The sequence below is a fragment of the Pelodiscus sinensis genome, chromosome Z, assembly GCF_052426305.1.
Source record: "Pelodiscus sinensis isolate ZL-2025 chromosome Z, ASM5242630v1, whole genome shotgun sequence".
Lineage (NCBI taxonomy): Eukaryota > Metazoa > Chordata > Testudines > Trionychidae > Pelodiscus > Pelodiscus sinensis.
Genome location: NC_143085.1, coordinates 16,359,039 through 16,375,670, shown reverse-complemented (window position 1 = coordinate 16,375,670; position 16,632 = coordinate 16,359,039). Strand labels below are relative to the sequence as shown.

Genomic DNA, 16,632 nt, shown 5'->3' with positions numbered 1-16,632 from the left:
GAATTATGGACATCAGAGTGCAAGCAATTATGGACATTGAGTCAAGTCACTGTATGAACTTTTACTAGTAAGTTTCTTCTGCAGAATGAATTTTAAACTGAAAAGTTAATAACGAAATTGCTGAGAGTTTGGTCGTTGTCTTTTTCGGGAAGGGGAATGATGATTTTTATTCTCCTATGATAATTTAGTTTTGCAACAATTGCGTCTGTGTTTAAGAACATATTCTTATCTTGATTCACCACATTTTAGTCGGGTTCTATTAACAGTGTAAAAAAGTCACCTTCTGTTACACTCCTTTGCTATGGTGAAATAAGTTGGTGTTATCCATAGTCACCAATCAGCATCTACCTCGCATTCACATTTGTGTGGCTTCTTTTTACTCTTCATCCCTTAAGTATGTACTCTGCAACTTTATATGGTAACTATTAAATTCCAAAGTGCTGTTCATTGTTTGTCGGAATGAGAGCAGCTGTCTCTATGTGAACAATTATAGCTCTTCAAAACTATGACCATATTTTCCTTACACTTTTTGAGAATAATTTTGCAGTTTCATTTGGTAGAACTAGGAAAATTTTGAAATTTCTGTTCGTAAATTTCATGTGGGGATTTTGTTGTTGCCGAAACACTTAAAAATGAGCCTAATATTACTCAAATACTCAAATTATTGGCATAGAAAGGGAATGATAGTAGCTGCAAATGCTTAGCTCAAAGTTGCACACAACTTGGAGAACACTTTAAATTTTTGCAAAAAATACCTAAACCTTCATATTTCTAGAATTTCCATTTCTATTGCCAAAATTTTACATAGCTCTGCTAACAATACAATGTTTCTTGGTAGGTCATCTATATTGAGACACTTCAAAGCTGAATTTTATACATAATACCAACCTTGTAGAACCAAGACCCAAGAAAACTGAGGCTGTATCTACACTGGCGCGATCTTGCACAAAAGCGGCCGCTCTTGCGCAAAAACTTGCTGCCTGCCTACAGTGGCTGCGTGTTCTTGCGCAAGTAAACTAATGTTGTAATGTATGAAATCAGGGCTTCTTGCACCAGAACTCTGATACTCCAGCTCAGGAATAAGCCCTTTTGCACAACTGTTCTTGTGCAAGAGGCCAGTGTAGACAGGCAACATGAATTTTTTGCGCAAGAAAGCCCTATGCTTAAAATGGCCACCAGAGCTTTCTTGCGCATGAGAGAGTCTACACTGGTAATGATGCTCTTATGCAAAAGCACATCTCTTGCACAAAAGCACATGCCAGTGTAGACGCCCTCTTGCGCAACTACTTTAACGCAAGAACTCTTGCGCTAAAGAGTTTTTACGCAAGATCATGCCAGTGTAGACAGAAGGCATTTTGCACTTTAAAAATGGATTTTTTTTCACTATTTGTGCTACTAGTTTAGTTTTTCAGTTTAGTTTAATTTTTCAATTTCTTTCAGTGTGGACCATGAAAATAACTAGCCACTTTGGGAGAGGGATATTAGTGTTTGTTATTTTAGTTTTGTTCTTGTTGTGCTTTTTTTGGGGGGGGGGGGTCATTTCCACTTTCTGGTTCTCGTGCGTAGTTCTACAAAGTTCAGGATGGGATGCTGACTGGGAAGGGTTTAAATCCTGACAATAACTTGTTTGCATTGGCTCTAAATGTGTTATTAATTTGTGTTCTGATCATGTAGTTTCAACTGAGCAGGCAGAGGTCCCCATGGGGTGTGTCATTGAAGCTGAGGGGCCAATTCACCTGCAGGATCAAAATTGTGTTTTATAGAGACAATAAACAAACAAACCCTCACATTTAGAATCCAAAAGATCAGTCTTTTTTTTAAATCAACAAGAAGAAGCACCCCCCCCCCCCATGACTGCAAAACCAAACCCTCCTGTCGCAGGTCCTGTTGAGTACCCCCTCTTGGCCACTCACTAGATTGCTGGGGATGGGGCAGGTTCAGCTGTGTTAAGCCCTTAGACTCTGAAGGAAATCCAGGCACTGCTGCTATCTCAGGGCCTTTCCCTGTCCGCAGATCTTCCCTATGGCAGATAGTCCAGCTAGCTGTGACCACATAGCCCCCTGCCCAACCCTTAAAACCAGGACTGACCCTGAGACTTCCTTTGTCGCTTAAATGCTTCCTCTCCTAGAATGCCAGCAGGGGTGTGTGTTGTGGATACACAGGACAGCTCCAGGTGATAAGACACACTGACACTTTGCCCAGGGTTCTAACAGCACAATGAAATATACAGATTTGTATAAAAATTGTCATCTCTGCTGCACTCACTACTCCACACCACTCTTTGTGCTGGGATTAGAATTGTCTGGGCATGAAGTTGACAACTTTCCCAACTAGATACCATTTGTAGCAATAGTGGGGCTATTCCAGAGTGTTCCTATTATAGTACATAGCTGTCCTTGTTTTGTGACAGCTGGACTCCTTCAGGCCGGAGTTTGTCCTTTTAGACCTTGACTCTTTTTTCCCCTTCCTGAATCCTGCCCGAAAACTTCCTTTGTGTCTCTGAATCTTCCTCCTCCCATCTAGGGTTGCCAGATAGTTTCACAAACAATACCGAACATGGTGGGGAAAAAAATTGGTCGAGGAAAAAAAAAAGAGAGAACCCACCAGACACAGCAGGGGGAGGGGGAAAAGTGTCCCCGCCAGCCTTTTGTCCGAGAAACACAGAAAATATCGGTATTTTCTCGGTTTGTTTTTAACCGAACAGAAGATGCAATTGCCGGACTGTCCAGTTGAAAACCTCACACCTGGTAACCTTAACCCCATGCAGGGAAGGGGTGGGGAGGCTTTCCTTTCCTTCCCCTCTTGCAAGGGATTCCCCCCCCCCCCCCCCCCCCGCCTTTCCCTCGGGTCCCGCATACCTCCTTAACTGTTAAGGAGGCATTGCAGCCAGTGTAGGGCTAAATAGGGCTACAAGACACTGCTCCTTGCTGCAGCCAGCCTATTGCAGGGAAGGTGTTCTGGGGCTTGCCCAGATGTGGCCACCCCTTCCTCCCTAATTATACCCCATTCAGGGAAGAGGTTGGTGGTGATTCTCTTCCTTCCCACTCCTGTGAGGTATCCCCCGCCCCCACCTTCCCTCCAGTCCTGCATGCCTCCTTAACTGGTAAGGCTCCAGACTGCCAGAGGCTAGCCGGCCTATTCAGGTAAGGTGTGGGGGCAGGGGAGAGGAAGGGGAGATGCTGTCCCTGCTGTGGCTTCCCCTTCCTTCCAAAAGGTGCCCCTTGCAGAGAAGGGGCTCAGGGGCTTCCCTTCCCTCCCACTCTGGGAATGGATCTCCTCTCCTCTCCTCCCACACACCTGCTCATGGCAAAAGGAGTTTTGCTGGCAGCCTTTGTAGCCGCTTGAGCCTGGGAAGGAACTGCAGCCTCTTTCACTGCCAAGGAGGCTGGGGGAAGTTTTTAAAGTGGTCCCAGGGACACCCCGCCCTCTCTCCTCCCCGCCAGACACAGCAGGAAAAAAATGTCTCCACCGTCTTCCCTTTGAGAAAAACAGAAAATACCAGACATTTTGCATGTCCGATATTTTTTTGTTTGTTTTTTTCCCGGAAAGAAGACTCAATTACCGGACTTTCCGGGCAAAAACCAGCCACCTGGCAACCCTATTCCCGTCCTTTTTAAAGATTAAAATCACCATTTTGGTGTCTTGATTTTGCTGCTAGTGATTTTCCACTCCTTCTCCCTTCAGTATATATGCTGGAATGGGAAAAGTGGAAAAAGTATCTTCTGGCTTCAGCTAACTCATTGTCATTCAAGTGTTTCCACCTAGATAGGCAGCCGTTAAATTCTAACAACTCACTGTTGTCCCTTGTCTGGCAAACGCACAATACAGCCCTGTTAATCAGTGATGATGAATTCCACTTTTATAAAGAGGCATTCAGGGATATAGCAATTTTTATAGTAACTACTTCATAATATTAGCCAGAATACTTAGCTTGTAGAGCAGTCACATCTCCCTTTTTATTATATTCTGCTGTTTTGAAAGCTAAAATTGAGCTATATTGTAGAAGGAGTTTGTAAATTAAATTGACTGTTACAATAGACATTGCTGCATTCCTGAATCTGATACAAGTCTGGGTTATTTTACTAAAAGTGACATCATGGTTATGGATCAGATATCATTCTGTTGGTAGGCCAGGTCTACACTGCAGGCCTATATCAGTTTAACTGTGTTGCTCAGGATGTTTAAAATCTACACTTCTGAGTGACTGACCTAACCCCCAGTGTAGGCAGTGCTGTGTCTACAGAACAACTACTGCATCTCAGAGAGGTGGAATAACTATACCAATAAGAGAAACTCTTCCATCAGAGTGATGGTGTCTTCACTAAAGTACTGCAGCAGCCCAGCTGTACAAGTATAACCGCCCAATTGTAGCACTTTATGTGAAGACAAGCCCTTTCTATCACTGTTGCAAGGCTGGAATAATTCACTGATATCAGCGGACTTACACTACTGGGTTGTGTCTAGACTGGCCAGTTTTTCCGGAAATCAGCCGCTTTTCTGGAAAAACTTGCCAGCTGTCTACACTGGCCGCTTGATTTTCCACAAAAGCACTGACGATCTACTGTGTGAAATCAGCTGCTTTTCTGGAAAAGCTTTGCTGCTCCCATTCAGGCAAAAGTCCTTTTTGCGAAAAACTGTTGCGCAAAAGGGCCAGTGTAGACAGCTAGCTAACGCTTTTGCGCAAAAGCAGGCTAAACGGAAAAAAGTGGTTTGGATGCCAGGAGACCCCGTAAGAGCCCCGGACTTCCTGGTAACCTGAGATCTTAAAGCAGTTGTAAGCTGCTGAGCACACGTGGCAGGAGTGTGCCTCAGACCTCCGACCTGAGGTCTGCCACGGCGCCCCTGCCCTGCCCAGCAGCCATCTGAGCCAGCCATGGCAGCTCCGGGTGCTGAGCCACCTGCACCCCCAGCACAGGAGGCCCCCAGGGACCGGAAACGACGGGGCCCCTTGTGGTCCCCCAGGGAGCTGGAGACCCTCCTGGATCTCTGGCAGGAGGAGGAGGGCCTCCATGACACTAGGTCCTGGCGCCGCAATGCCGACATCTACGACCGCATGGCCCAGGCGCTAGCCCAGCACGGACATCCAGCACCAGAACCTCGAATAGGTCCGGGCTAAGGTCAAGGAGCTGCACCTGGGTTACGTGCGGGCCAGCGAGGGCAGGGGTGCAGGACCAGACACCTGCCCCCACTACGACCGGCTGCATGCCATCCTTGGCCAGCCAGCCCCACAAGCCCTGAACGTGCCTGTAGACACCTGCTTGCGCCCCCCCCATCACCTGGACCACCGAGGCGAGGGAAGGAGACAGCAGTGTGTCGGAGGAGGAGACCAGCATCGCCACCCAGCAGGCCCCCTCCAGCAGCCCCTCTGAGGCTGGGGAAGGATCCACCGGTGAGTCTTGCACTTTGCACTCACAAGGGCGAGAGGCAGGGCGGGGGAGGGAGGTGAGCCAGGCGCCCGGAGGAGGGAGGGGGAAAGCATGTCACGCAGGCCACTTGAGCTGTACGGGCTGTGTAGCATTAGGCAGCAAGCAGCACGTGCAACCACGTGCAGCCTGGTGACGGAGCGGCACGTGGCCACGGCAGGCAGCTCCAGGGCACACCTGGGACCGTGCTGCTCCCACACATGCGGCGGGACCGGGGGGAAGGGTGGATGCCAGCTGGAACCGGCCAGGGCCCCAGGGACTCAGCCCAGAGCCCGCACCTCCGCCAAGGGTGCAGCACGGAGAACGGCACGCTGTCCCATGCCTGGCTGTGAGGCACAGCCAGCTGCTATTGGGTACACCGCAGCGTTACGGTCCTGTGACCGTGGACCCCCACTGAACCCCTCGCCTGCTCCCGGTGCCTTGGCTGGCTCCCCGAGGGAAGTCCCCACTGCGGTCACACATGTCCCTGGGCTACGTGTGTGAGGGATAGTGCGAGAGCGAAGGGGGGGGAAGCGCTCGGGCCACACTTAGGGCCGCCTGAGTTTTGCTGCAAGGATGGGACCCTCCCCCCCCCCACTCTTCTGGTTCTGTCCAGGAGATATCCCACGCGATGGGGATCTGAGAGCCCAGACCACCTCTGCCAGATGTGCTCCCAGGCACTATGTGAGGATTCATCTCGCTCCCTGTCAAACACCAGTGATTATCCCAAAGCCTCACAGTCTCCACCAGCAGGGAGTTCCACAGGGTAACGCAACTCAAGCGCCTTCCTGCCCTCCATGGGGCCAGAACACAGACTGATGGTTACAATACATGGAGGAGGACCCTACTTCAGGGGCGGTTCTCCTTGCAAACATACAACACGGGGGTAGGAGGGGAACCGAGTGGGCCCAAGCCACACAACTGTGGGGTCACCTGGGCTCAGGGGTGGAGGGCATCAGGGGTGGGGACAGTGGCCGGCCTGCCTGACTGACCCATCCTTTCTTCTCTTCCCTGCAGCGGGACCAAGCACAAGCCAGGGACCCTCCAGTCCGGCAGCAGCGGCATCCCCAGCTGCCGAACCACGCAGGCATAGGCTCCGCCACCGGGACCAGCTCCTTCACTGGCATGTGCAGGCCGTTGAGCGAATCGAGGCTTCGATTCGCAAGCGCGTCGAGGGGGACCTGCAGTGGCGCTAGGAGGCCTGGGCTGCCATCCAGGCCCAGTGCACGTGCATGGCTGACTCTGTCGCCACCCTCACTGTGCACATAGCGCATGCCATACATTATGGCATGGCCTTACCCCATTCCTCCGCCATCCCTCCCCTAGCACTGCCCATGCCCCCTCCTAGTCCTGCAATGCCCCCTCCTCCAATGCCCCCTCCTGCCTCTGCAATGCCTCCTCCTGCCGCCCCTGCAATGCCCCCTCCTCCAATGCCCCCTCCTGCCCCTGCAATGCCCCCTTCTCCTGCCGCCCCTGAAATGCCCCCTCCTTCAATGCTCCTCCTGCCCCTGAAATGCCCCCTCCTCCTGTCCACCTCCCCGTGCAGCCTGCCCCAATGCGGCCTGCCTTGCATGTGCAGGTCTGCCCCCGCAGGAGCGCTCGCAGGGGCCACCCCTCCCAGGAGTAGCTCCTCCCCCTCCCCGTCCCAGTTGAAGGTCTCCTCCTCCTCCTCCCCCTCCCCCTTGTAAATAAAAATAGACAATTTTTCAGTTGAAAACAAAACTGTGTTGGTTATTGTGTTACTCGAGGTAACTGTAATAAATGATTTGAGATTGCAATTAGCCAACTAAATTTAAGAGGATTACAAAATGCGGACACCAAATTCTGTATCTATCACCGGTCATCCTTTTAAATGGTCATTAGTTTGTGGTGCATAAATAAATACTGACACTTTTAAGTAAAATTTAAACCACAACTATATTAACATAGATAACAAACAAGCAAGAAAGGTTAAAAGACGCACACAAAAGAATATGTAACATAGTCTAGACGCAGGGATGATTGTAGTGTTGCTGGCAACCTCAATCCTTTGGTCCTTCCGGGCCTTGGGAGAGGAACAGCCAGGAGAGCCCTCAAAGACGACTGGAATCGGATACGCTGACTTGAGCCTTCCGCACGAACCACGAATCCTCTTCCTGTTCTTCGGGACAGATCGGATAGGCGATGGTGGCCTAAACCCTAGCCTAACCTAAAAAGAAAAACCCTAACTACGTCCGACATACCCGACGAACATTCATGATGATGGCCGATGTGCTTGGAACCGACGCTTTACAATTGGGAAGAGGTAAGGGGAGGGGGGAAGGAGAGGGGACGGGAAGGAGTCGTATGGGGAGACCCAGGCGACCCTACTATGGGGCTTGTGCAAATATGTCCATCAGGGCCTCTCTGATACGCACCCCTCCTGGCGCGCCTGGCTGACGGCAGCTATGTGGGGCTGTTCGAACGTCTGTGCCTCGTCTGCCATCCATGCAGGGAGGAAGGCCTCCCCACTCCGCTCCACAAAGTTATGGAGCACGCAGCACGCAGCCAGTACCTCCGTTGCATTCCGCTCACCCATCTCGAGACGGGTGAGCAAACAATGGAAGCGGGCTTTTAAGCGTCCGAAGGCGAGCTCCACCTGATTTCGGGCCTGGTTGAGGAGGTCGTTGAACCGGGCCCGGTTCTGTTCCAGCTGCCCTGTGTAGGGCAACATTAGCCAGGGCAGCAGGGGGTAGGCCACATCCCCGATAACGCAGATGGGCATAGGCACATCCCCGACAGTCAACTCCTGCCGGAGGAAGTAGGTGCCCGCCTCCAGCCTGCGAAACAGTCCGGAGTTGCGGAGGATGCGGGCATCGTGTGCCCTGCCGGACTAGCCCCCGTAGATATCTAGGAAGTGGCCCCGGTGGTCCACGAGGGCCTGGAGAACAATCGAGCAGTACCCCTTCTGTTCATGAAATGGGCTGCTCGATGCTTTGGGGCCCAGACGGGGATGTGGGTTGCGTTCAGGGCTCCCCCGCAGTTGGGGAACCCGAGGGCAGCGAAGCTGGCCAGCGTAGTGTCCACGTCATGCAGGCGGATGACTCTCGGTAGCAGGACATCATTGATGGCGTGGACGACCTGCAGAAGGGTGCAGAGAAACACAAGGGAGCACATCACATAATGCAGGGGTGAGTGTGCGCTCCCTTGGCCCTCCTCCCGTGAGTCCCTCTGTCCTCATGCACACACACACACACCAGGGCCCCCTTGCCCCATGCCTCCCCCCCCTCCCCCCAGCAGGCCTGTGCAAGGAAGGGATGGCCCAAACCCTTGGGTGACCCTGCCTGGAGTCTTGGCTGCCCCTGGGCATGGAGTCAGCACCCTCCCCACACCCTACTACTCCTGGGACTTACCTCCATCATGACGACACTGATGGTGGATCTTCCCACACCGAATTGCTGTGCCACCGAGCGGTAGCTGTCCGGGGTGGCCAGCTTCCATAGTGCGATTGCGACCCTCTTGTCGACAGGCATGGGTGCACGCAGCCGGGTGGTGGCTCTCTGGAGCACAGGGGTGAGCCAGGCGCACAGCTCCAGGAACGTCCGCTTTCGCATGTGGAAATTCCGGAGCCATTGCTGGTCGTCCCATTGCCCGAGGACCAGCCGGTCCCACCAGTCCGTACTGGTGTCCAATCTCCAGAGTGGCTTCTCCACCCTGGGGTGCTGATGCCACAGGGTTGCCATGGCCTCCCTGGTGAGGGAGTTGAAAGCGATCTCTGCCTCCTGGTCCTGAAAGACAAGGGCACCGGCCTGGAGCACCAGCTGCAGGCACTCGAAAATGGCCAACGGGCCAGAGCAGGCACATGGCCACCCATGGCTCCATGGCAGACAGAGCAGGGCACAAAAAAGCATAATCAGGAAAAAGCAGTAGGGGGCAAAAGGGTGGTGTCCCCAAAAGTCAGAGGGCAACCACAAAACCTGCTATGGCTGCCAGTCCCTGCCAGAGGTCCTAACGCACGGAGCAGGAGACAAATGACTGTCCGGTGAGACCCCTTTAAGCACGTGTCTGAACGGAGCTCCTGCCCCCGGAAAGGTCTGGTGGCCTTTTGCCCTCTTCAAAATGGTTCCGGGGTTCTGCTTTTGCGCAAAAGCACGCCACCAATCTAGACGCGCTTTTCCGCAAAAGCGCATCGTTATAACGATAACTCCGGGACCAATCTAGACGCTCTTTTCCAGAAAACCTTTTCCATTAAAAGTATTTCCGGAAAATCATGCCAGTCGTAGACGTAGCCCTGGTGTAACTCAGAGCAGAATGGCCAAAGAGAGCCATCTGCAGCTTGAGGCTGAGTACCAAGTGTAATTACAGCTTTTATTTTAAAATAAATATCTCAGTTTATACATTGTAAAAAGTTTGTCCTTTTTAGACTGCCAAATTGCTGGGTTGAACAAAATATTCTTTTAACTATAGCTGTGGAGATGGAAAATGCTACATAATGTTGCTGAAGTGCTTTTAGGAACAAGATTTAAACAGAGATGTATCTTTAGCCATGACTGACATAATAATGTTTTAGGCCACTATTGTTAAAGGTAGGATTTGAATTTCCATTAATTGTTCTTTTTCTTTGCTAATCTATTTTCATGTGTGAGTATCTCAAGTACATGAAATTTGCCCAGGGCTAAAACTTCAAACACAAGACCTTTACAAGACCCTAACTCTCCTTTGAAAAGAAAATGTAGAAGTTGTTTCAAATGGTTCATTTTTAATTTGCCATTACCGTTCAAAAGCAGGTTTTGTTTTTTCATAAAAAGTAATTAAACTAAATCAGAATCAAGTAACATACTTAACTGCTTTTGGCATTTTGAAAATGAGCAAACCAAACCAACCACCTTCTCCCAATAAAACTAAAAAATTTTGACAAATTAAATGTCTGTAGAAAGACCTGTCCCCTGAATGGTGTCTCACGCAAATATATTCTGCTATATGCTCCCAAAACAACATGCAAGAAAATCATCCAGAAGCTATTTCTGTATGATCAGTTGATTTTGACATGTACTGTACTGCTCTTTGGATGTTTTTGGAGTAATTACTAGGTGTTTAGTAAATAATTTCTTTGTTCTCTTTATACTGAATAAGATTTGAGAGGGTAGAGAACATGTCCCATTACAGTAATATTTGCTACTTGGAGAAGGTGCTTATAACAGTGCATGCAATTTTTCAATAATATTTGGAAATAATGGAAAACATCATGGAGAGCTGGGCCCTGGCACATAATCCTGAACATATTTGAGATGAATGGCACTTTTCTACACCAGGGTGGCTTCCACAGAAGTTGAACTGTTTTATTTAATTAACTAAAAGAGGGGTCTCTTTTGTTCATGCTAGTGAGATGCATTCTTTCTTTTACCAAACTCTAATTTAATATGTTCCATGTTCTGTGGGAGACACTTCTTTCTAATTTTTATATTACAACTGATGTTAGTTAAGAGGCCCTAGTTACTAACCACCTTGCCAATATTTGGCAATCCTAGCTGTTTTCTAATGGATTGGCCAGTTGCCAGAAATATAATTTATCCTTCTGGGGTTTATTTTACATGTGACCAAAGGTTTGCATGATTATCACAATACACTGGGATATTTGATGTTAGACTTTCTATGGCAGTTAAAGATGCATCAGTGTTCCTATTTGTGCAATTTAAGCAATAGCAGATAAAAACCGTTGTAAGTACAGCAGATGTCTGCCCATCAACAGATGTGGAAGAGAGGGTCCCAGAGTAAAGGGATTGTTTACAACAATCTTGTCTATATATGTTCTCTGTCTAGGTCAGGGGGATGGGGAATCTCAGACCCAGGGGCTGGATGCGGCCCCCAGCTTGCCTGGATCCAGCCACCAAGGTTCAGGACCCCCAGCATTGGGCAGCCCACGCTGGTGCTCCAGCACCATCCCCCTCCCTTCCACTGTGGCACAATCTACTATGTTAGACCTTCCTAAGCTCTGGTGTATGAGGAGAATGTGGGAAGTGTCTTTTTCCTTCTCGGTCAGGGACCACATCAGTGAAGGGTTTTTTCTTCTCACTTGTGTGAGGCCCCCAACTGATTTTTCAGTGGGTCACTGGCCCCGGACCCAAAAAAGGTCCTCTACCTCTGGACTACATACACTAAGTGGCTATTGAAGGGGGCATATTGCAAAGTTGCTTTGCAGTTGGGGTGGCCATGTGTTTTCCTTCTGGGGGAGACGATTTTTTGCTGATTTTGGTTTTTTTGCATTTCAAAGGTGATAACCTATTGATAACACTGGCTGAAAGCATTTCCTAGAATTGAAGAACTTAAAAAACAACAAATAGTCTAGTGGCTCCATAAAGACTAACCCTGAAGAAGTGAGTTTTGCCCACAAAAGCTCATGATACCATCTACCTATTTTGGTAGTCTTTAAGGTGCTACTAGACTATTCGTTGTTTTTTAAGTTTTTCCTGTTAACAGACTAAGTTGGCTACCCCTCTGAAGCTCTAGAATTGAAGGTAAGATGTGTGAGAAACTGTGGGGTAAGCAAGTTTGTTGTATGCAACTGTGTGCTCCAATCATGCAAAATATTAATGTGTGACTTTTTTGTTTGATTCTCTGGTACCTGGCTCCAGGGTCTGTTGGTGGCTGTCTGGATTTCCCACAGTCACTCTAATTTGAGGCCTGGTAACCAGCAGCGTAGTTAACAGTTCATCCCTAATTACCATTGTTCAAGCCACTGGCTGCTAGAGTGAATTTATTTATTGCATGGGTTGTTTGCTGCAGGAAGCTTGTATGAAAGAGGAAAAAATAGCCTCAACCCATTGGCTAGTCCCTGAGAGCAATGTTGGTTATTTAGTACTGGAGGCAGGGCTTAGCTGGCTGACTCAAACCCCATTGATTGCTTACATCTGAAGGGCAGGGTTTCAGAATGCCTGTTAAATGTCCTTCTGTTCCCCTGCTGTGGGTCAGCAAGTAATCAAGTGATCACACTGGCTAAGTAGGTTTCCAAAGAAAGAGCCTTTTCCAGAGACGTAATGTGCTTTTGAGATGTATATTTTTCTCTTGCTGTATCTTGCAAGATGCAGAAAGAGGGATTAGATCCTAGTCCTGGGAGGCATGGGAATTACTTTTCCTTTCCCAACATCTCGCTAAACAAGACTTTTTTCAATTGAACATGATAAATATGAACTATAAGCACAGCTAACAGTCATTGCTAAAATAATGTACCACAAAGTGCATATTATTGTATTTTTACAGTCATGTATGTGTATTATGGAAGTGCTTGGTAGCAACGTCCATGTGTGGCTAACATGACAAAAATAGATTTTAATTAATTGTAAATCCCAGTTTTCCTGTGGTGGGAATTTAAGAGGGAAGGAGACTGTGATGAAAAATGAATGATCTTCCTTTTGTGTTACTGCAGGAGTCCTGTCTAGTCTGTTTTCACGGTCCAGGTCCAAAGTGAGGGAATGGCAAACAAGCAGTTTTCCTACTCGGGATTATAAAATGTTGAGATTTCCCCCTCCTCGTTCATAATAAAATCAGGTTAGCTGCTCTTCAGGTTTAGGAGTGTTCTACTGGGAAATTATTTCTGAGGCTATTAGAGAGCCCGTTAACTTTAACAATTGGCGTCCTGTCTGGAAACTTGTATTTATTCTTCTTACAAGGAGCCTTCTGCAATAAGTGGGGGAAGGGTATGGGAAGGGAAAATAGACTTCCCCCAGTTGGTGGGAGTTTTGAATGGGTAACTCTTTCTGTTGTCTCCAGTTAGATTATAACCATTTCTCGGTTTCCTGGGTTTGTGTGAGTCCTTCACACAGCAGCAAAACAACGAGGGAAAAAATTAAAAATAAATAAATAAAAACGTCGGGGAGGGGCGTAGCACCTCACACAACTTGTAACGTTAAAAAAACTGACTGGGAGAAGGAAGTCTGCCTTTTCTGGGAGGCTGTGGCACTTGAAAGAATAGCATGCAGGATCCCAGCATAAAACGGGAATTCTCTTCCTCTTTCCCTTGAGCTGCGGTGTTTTACGCCAGCTCCAGTTTGTGTGTCAGACTGCTGCTTACTGGGTGTGGCTAGTGCTGTTTTATTGGCGCTTCCAGCTGTGACTGTCTGTCAGTTTCCGCCCCCAAAGAGGACCGGGTTTTCAGAGTCCGGGAGCTGCGTTAGGAGGAGTACGAGCAGCAGCAGCAGCAGCACAACCACGCGGAGGTCAGGTTTGCTTTCTCCAGGGGATTGGGAGAAATATAGACCATCTGAAGAAGTCCCTTCTTTACTATTCTCGCTAGTTTTTCTTCAGAGCAACTTTTGATTGTGGTTTCTTTTCTCTGAATCAGTTCTCTGTGTAGGTAATCTGCAGAGAAGCTCTCAAACTGCAGATTACAAAGGGGGTGAGTGTGAGAGGAGAGGAGAGGGTATTCACTCAGAAAATAGGCTCTGAAGGCAAGTGAACCGGATTGCCACGCCAAAGGTCTGGGTGCACAAAGAGCTTGCCATAATCCAGAGTCTTTCCCTGATAGGGACTATAAAACTGCCACCTTTCATGAATGCCCGCAGAATTCAAACAGGTTAGTGCAAAACTTGCATTGCTTGCTTCCTGTTCCCCCGTGTCCTTTATACATGTCTTGCATTTATTTATGCATGTCTTTTTGGTGGCTTTTTAGTGTTAGGCTGGGAGGGACGAAAGGAGACAGAGGTTTTGTTTTTTAAAGCAGTGGGCTAAAGGAGAAATCTAAGCTTTTCAAACAGACTATTCGAGAGAGATTGTACTGTTGTCTCTTGTGTTAACTATTTAATGTCCCCCCCCTCCCAGCAAGCTATTATGTACTTTGACCTTCAATAATGTTCAATAAATCCAAGGCACTCTTTGGCACTGAATAGCTAGATATTGGTTATTTATTTCAAAAATAAAACAACCGTGTGCCACTGTTGAATACTGAGTGGAGAATAAATCTTTTTTTGTGCGGTTTGTCTTTAATTTTGATATTGCGTGTACCAGAAGATAATGTTTAAAACAAGAGTGAAGTTGGTTTAAAGAAATGCTTCTTGCCCATAATGTTACAAAACGTTGTGTTCTGTGGAAAAACCTCAACCTTCTATTTTTCCTTGGTGTGGTGTTGTGTATTACAGAATAAAGCTTTTGAAAGTTAAATATAAATAAACCACATGTAGATTTCTGCCCCTTGGAATAAGGGGAGCAAAGACACTCTTGTGCATTAATACCAGCTAGCATGTTGAAGGTGGTGGTGTTTCAGCTTGCTTTCATTATCTCAGCTGGAAGTTGTCCATGTGTCTTAGTAACACAGTTGAATCAGATTTCTCCCAGAATATTAAAAAAGTCACACGCACACCCCCTCCCCCCTGGCTTTGTGGGAATCCTCGAATGATTACTGATATGCAGATGGTGGTAGCAGCCACCAACCTTTCTGGTAGAGATGGTAGGATTCCTGTCATGTTTAGGTGTTTGCTTGTCCTTGTCTTGTTTGACTGTGGTAGCACCCAGAAGGTGCACTGCTGCCCTGTATCCCTGCCAAAACTGATTGCTCCTTCACACCCCCTCCTTGATCTTCTACATGGCCCTCCCTGCACTTTCTCCTCTCATTGGCACTAATCACCTATGGTTGTATTCCACCTGTGGACTTTTTAAGGAGGCAGGCATAGCACTTTACATTTTTTAATCTGTTTGACTTTGCAACTGTTGTGACAGTTGAATGATGTGATTGGTTGTTGATATACACAACATTAGCAACAGAAACCTGTCTCCTTGGATATTTTTAAATTGGGAGAAAAAGCAGGAGGTCAGGAGTAGAATGCTAATTCCAAAAAAGGCATATCTGAGATGACCAGACTTGTATGCTTCTGGGTAGGCAGAAAGGGAAACTGTACAGAGAACTGAATGGAATATTACCCATAACTGCATCAGTAGTGCATGTCAGTTACGTTCTTCATACAAATCTGTTTTTCACTGTCAAAATAATAATTTAGTATGACGGCCTCAATTTTAGATGAGCTCCTGCATGTTTTTAATAAATCGGTTTTATTTCTGTATGGAACCTGGATGTGGTAGATTGAGGTAACTTATAAGTGATACTGTAGTTGGGTATTAGAGGGCTCTTTATTTTAAGAATAGTGGTGTTACTTGAACTGTGTCAAAGTAACTTATTGTGCAGTTGTAGAGAGCACAAAGTGAAATTGGTTTTCCTTTATTATTCTTAAATAAAACTGGCCTTTTATCACTAAATCTCATCTGCGAAACAAATACAGGTGAACTGTTAAGATGTGCTGTAGAACAATCTAAAATAATTAGAATAGAGAGAAGGTAAGATGAGGCATCTATGAAGTGGCAAGAATAGACTAGCTGTTTCTATGTAAAAATGTACTGAAGTAACATGAGGCATCCTTTTTACTGTAATTGTTATCTAGTAAGTAGATTTCAGAAAGAGCACCAAATCTCAACTAGGGTTCAGGCTGTAGTCTTGTATATTTGAGAGTTATTCATCATATACACTGGTGTAACTAAGATCAGAACTAGGCCCTAATTGCTTGAAGTAAACTAATAGTTTTCTGAAGAAGTGGGCTGTGCCCATGAAAGCTCATGATACCATCTACATGTTTTGTTAGTCTTCAAGGTGCTACTAGGCTATTTGTTGTTTAAGTTTTTCCTGTTACAGACTATCTTGGCTACCCCTCTGAAATAATAGTTTTTGGTTTATTTTGAAACTACATGGTTGCACTTGGCTTGCATTTCCACTGGCTGAATATTAATTCTAACTTTTCACGCAAATATTCACCCAGCAATATGACAAATTTTTAACAGAATGGCTGAAATCCTACCAAAAAAATCATGGTTCTTAAATCCATGGTTAAAGGAATCAGCACTCATCCTCCGTCAGCCTCTTGCTTCAATGAAGTGATATCCGTTGTTTCCAGATTTGGAGCAACAGCAGCCTTAGTCACAGTGGAACAATGTCAGATGAAAAATATATTGGGGGTGGGTTCCTTTTCCAGTCTTGAGTATAGAAAGAAGAAATCCAGAGCTTCCAGGTAAAATACATCACAATTACTAGCACTCCTTTTTTCAGCTTCTGCAGATGTCCATGGAGTTGTCCTCTTGTCACTGTTTACAGTTGACTTGGTCAGTCCTCATCAATATTTGTGTCTTGTAATGAACTCTTTACAAGGAATATGGAGTATGAAATTGGTAAAGTTTAGATCTAGTTTTCAAAGCCTCAAGGTTTTGTGAGTGTTTGAGTGTAGGGCTTAGTTTTCGT

The 16,632-nt window shown here is 47.0% G+C and overlaps 1 protein-coding gene across 10 annotated transcripts in view; it reads left to right on the top strand.

Moving 5' to 3' along the window:
* ARVCF (ARVCF delta catenin family member) overlaps positions 1-16,632 on the top strand; it is a 603,575-nt gene that overhangs the window by 288,715 nt on the left and 298,228 nt on the right. The window contains exon 1 of one of the 10 annotated variants that reach the window (XM_075898326.2): positions 13,223-13,573. The exons of 7 other annotated variants lie outside the window; for them this stretch is intronic. Coding sequence is in view for 2 of the 3 variants with exons in the window: in XM_075898319.2 (XP_075754434.2) it covers positions 13,909-13,929 (21 nt within the window). In the remaining variant the exon portion in view is untranslated. Of the gene's footprint in view, positions 1-13,222; positions 13,574-13,596; positions 13,930-16,632 lie in introns of those variants that run through there. 2 more of the 10 variants (XM_075898319.2, XM_089775248.1) reach the window with 2 other exon arrangements.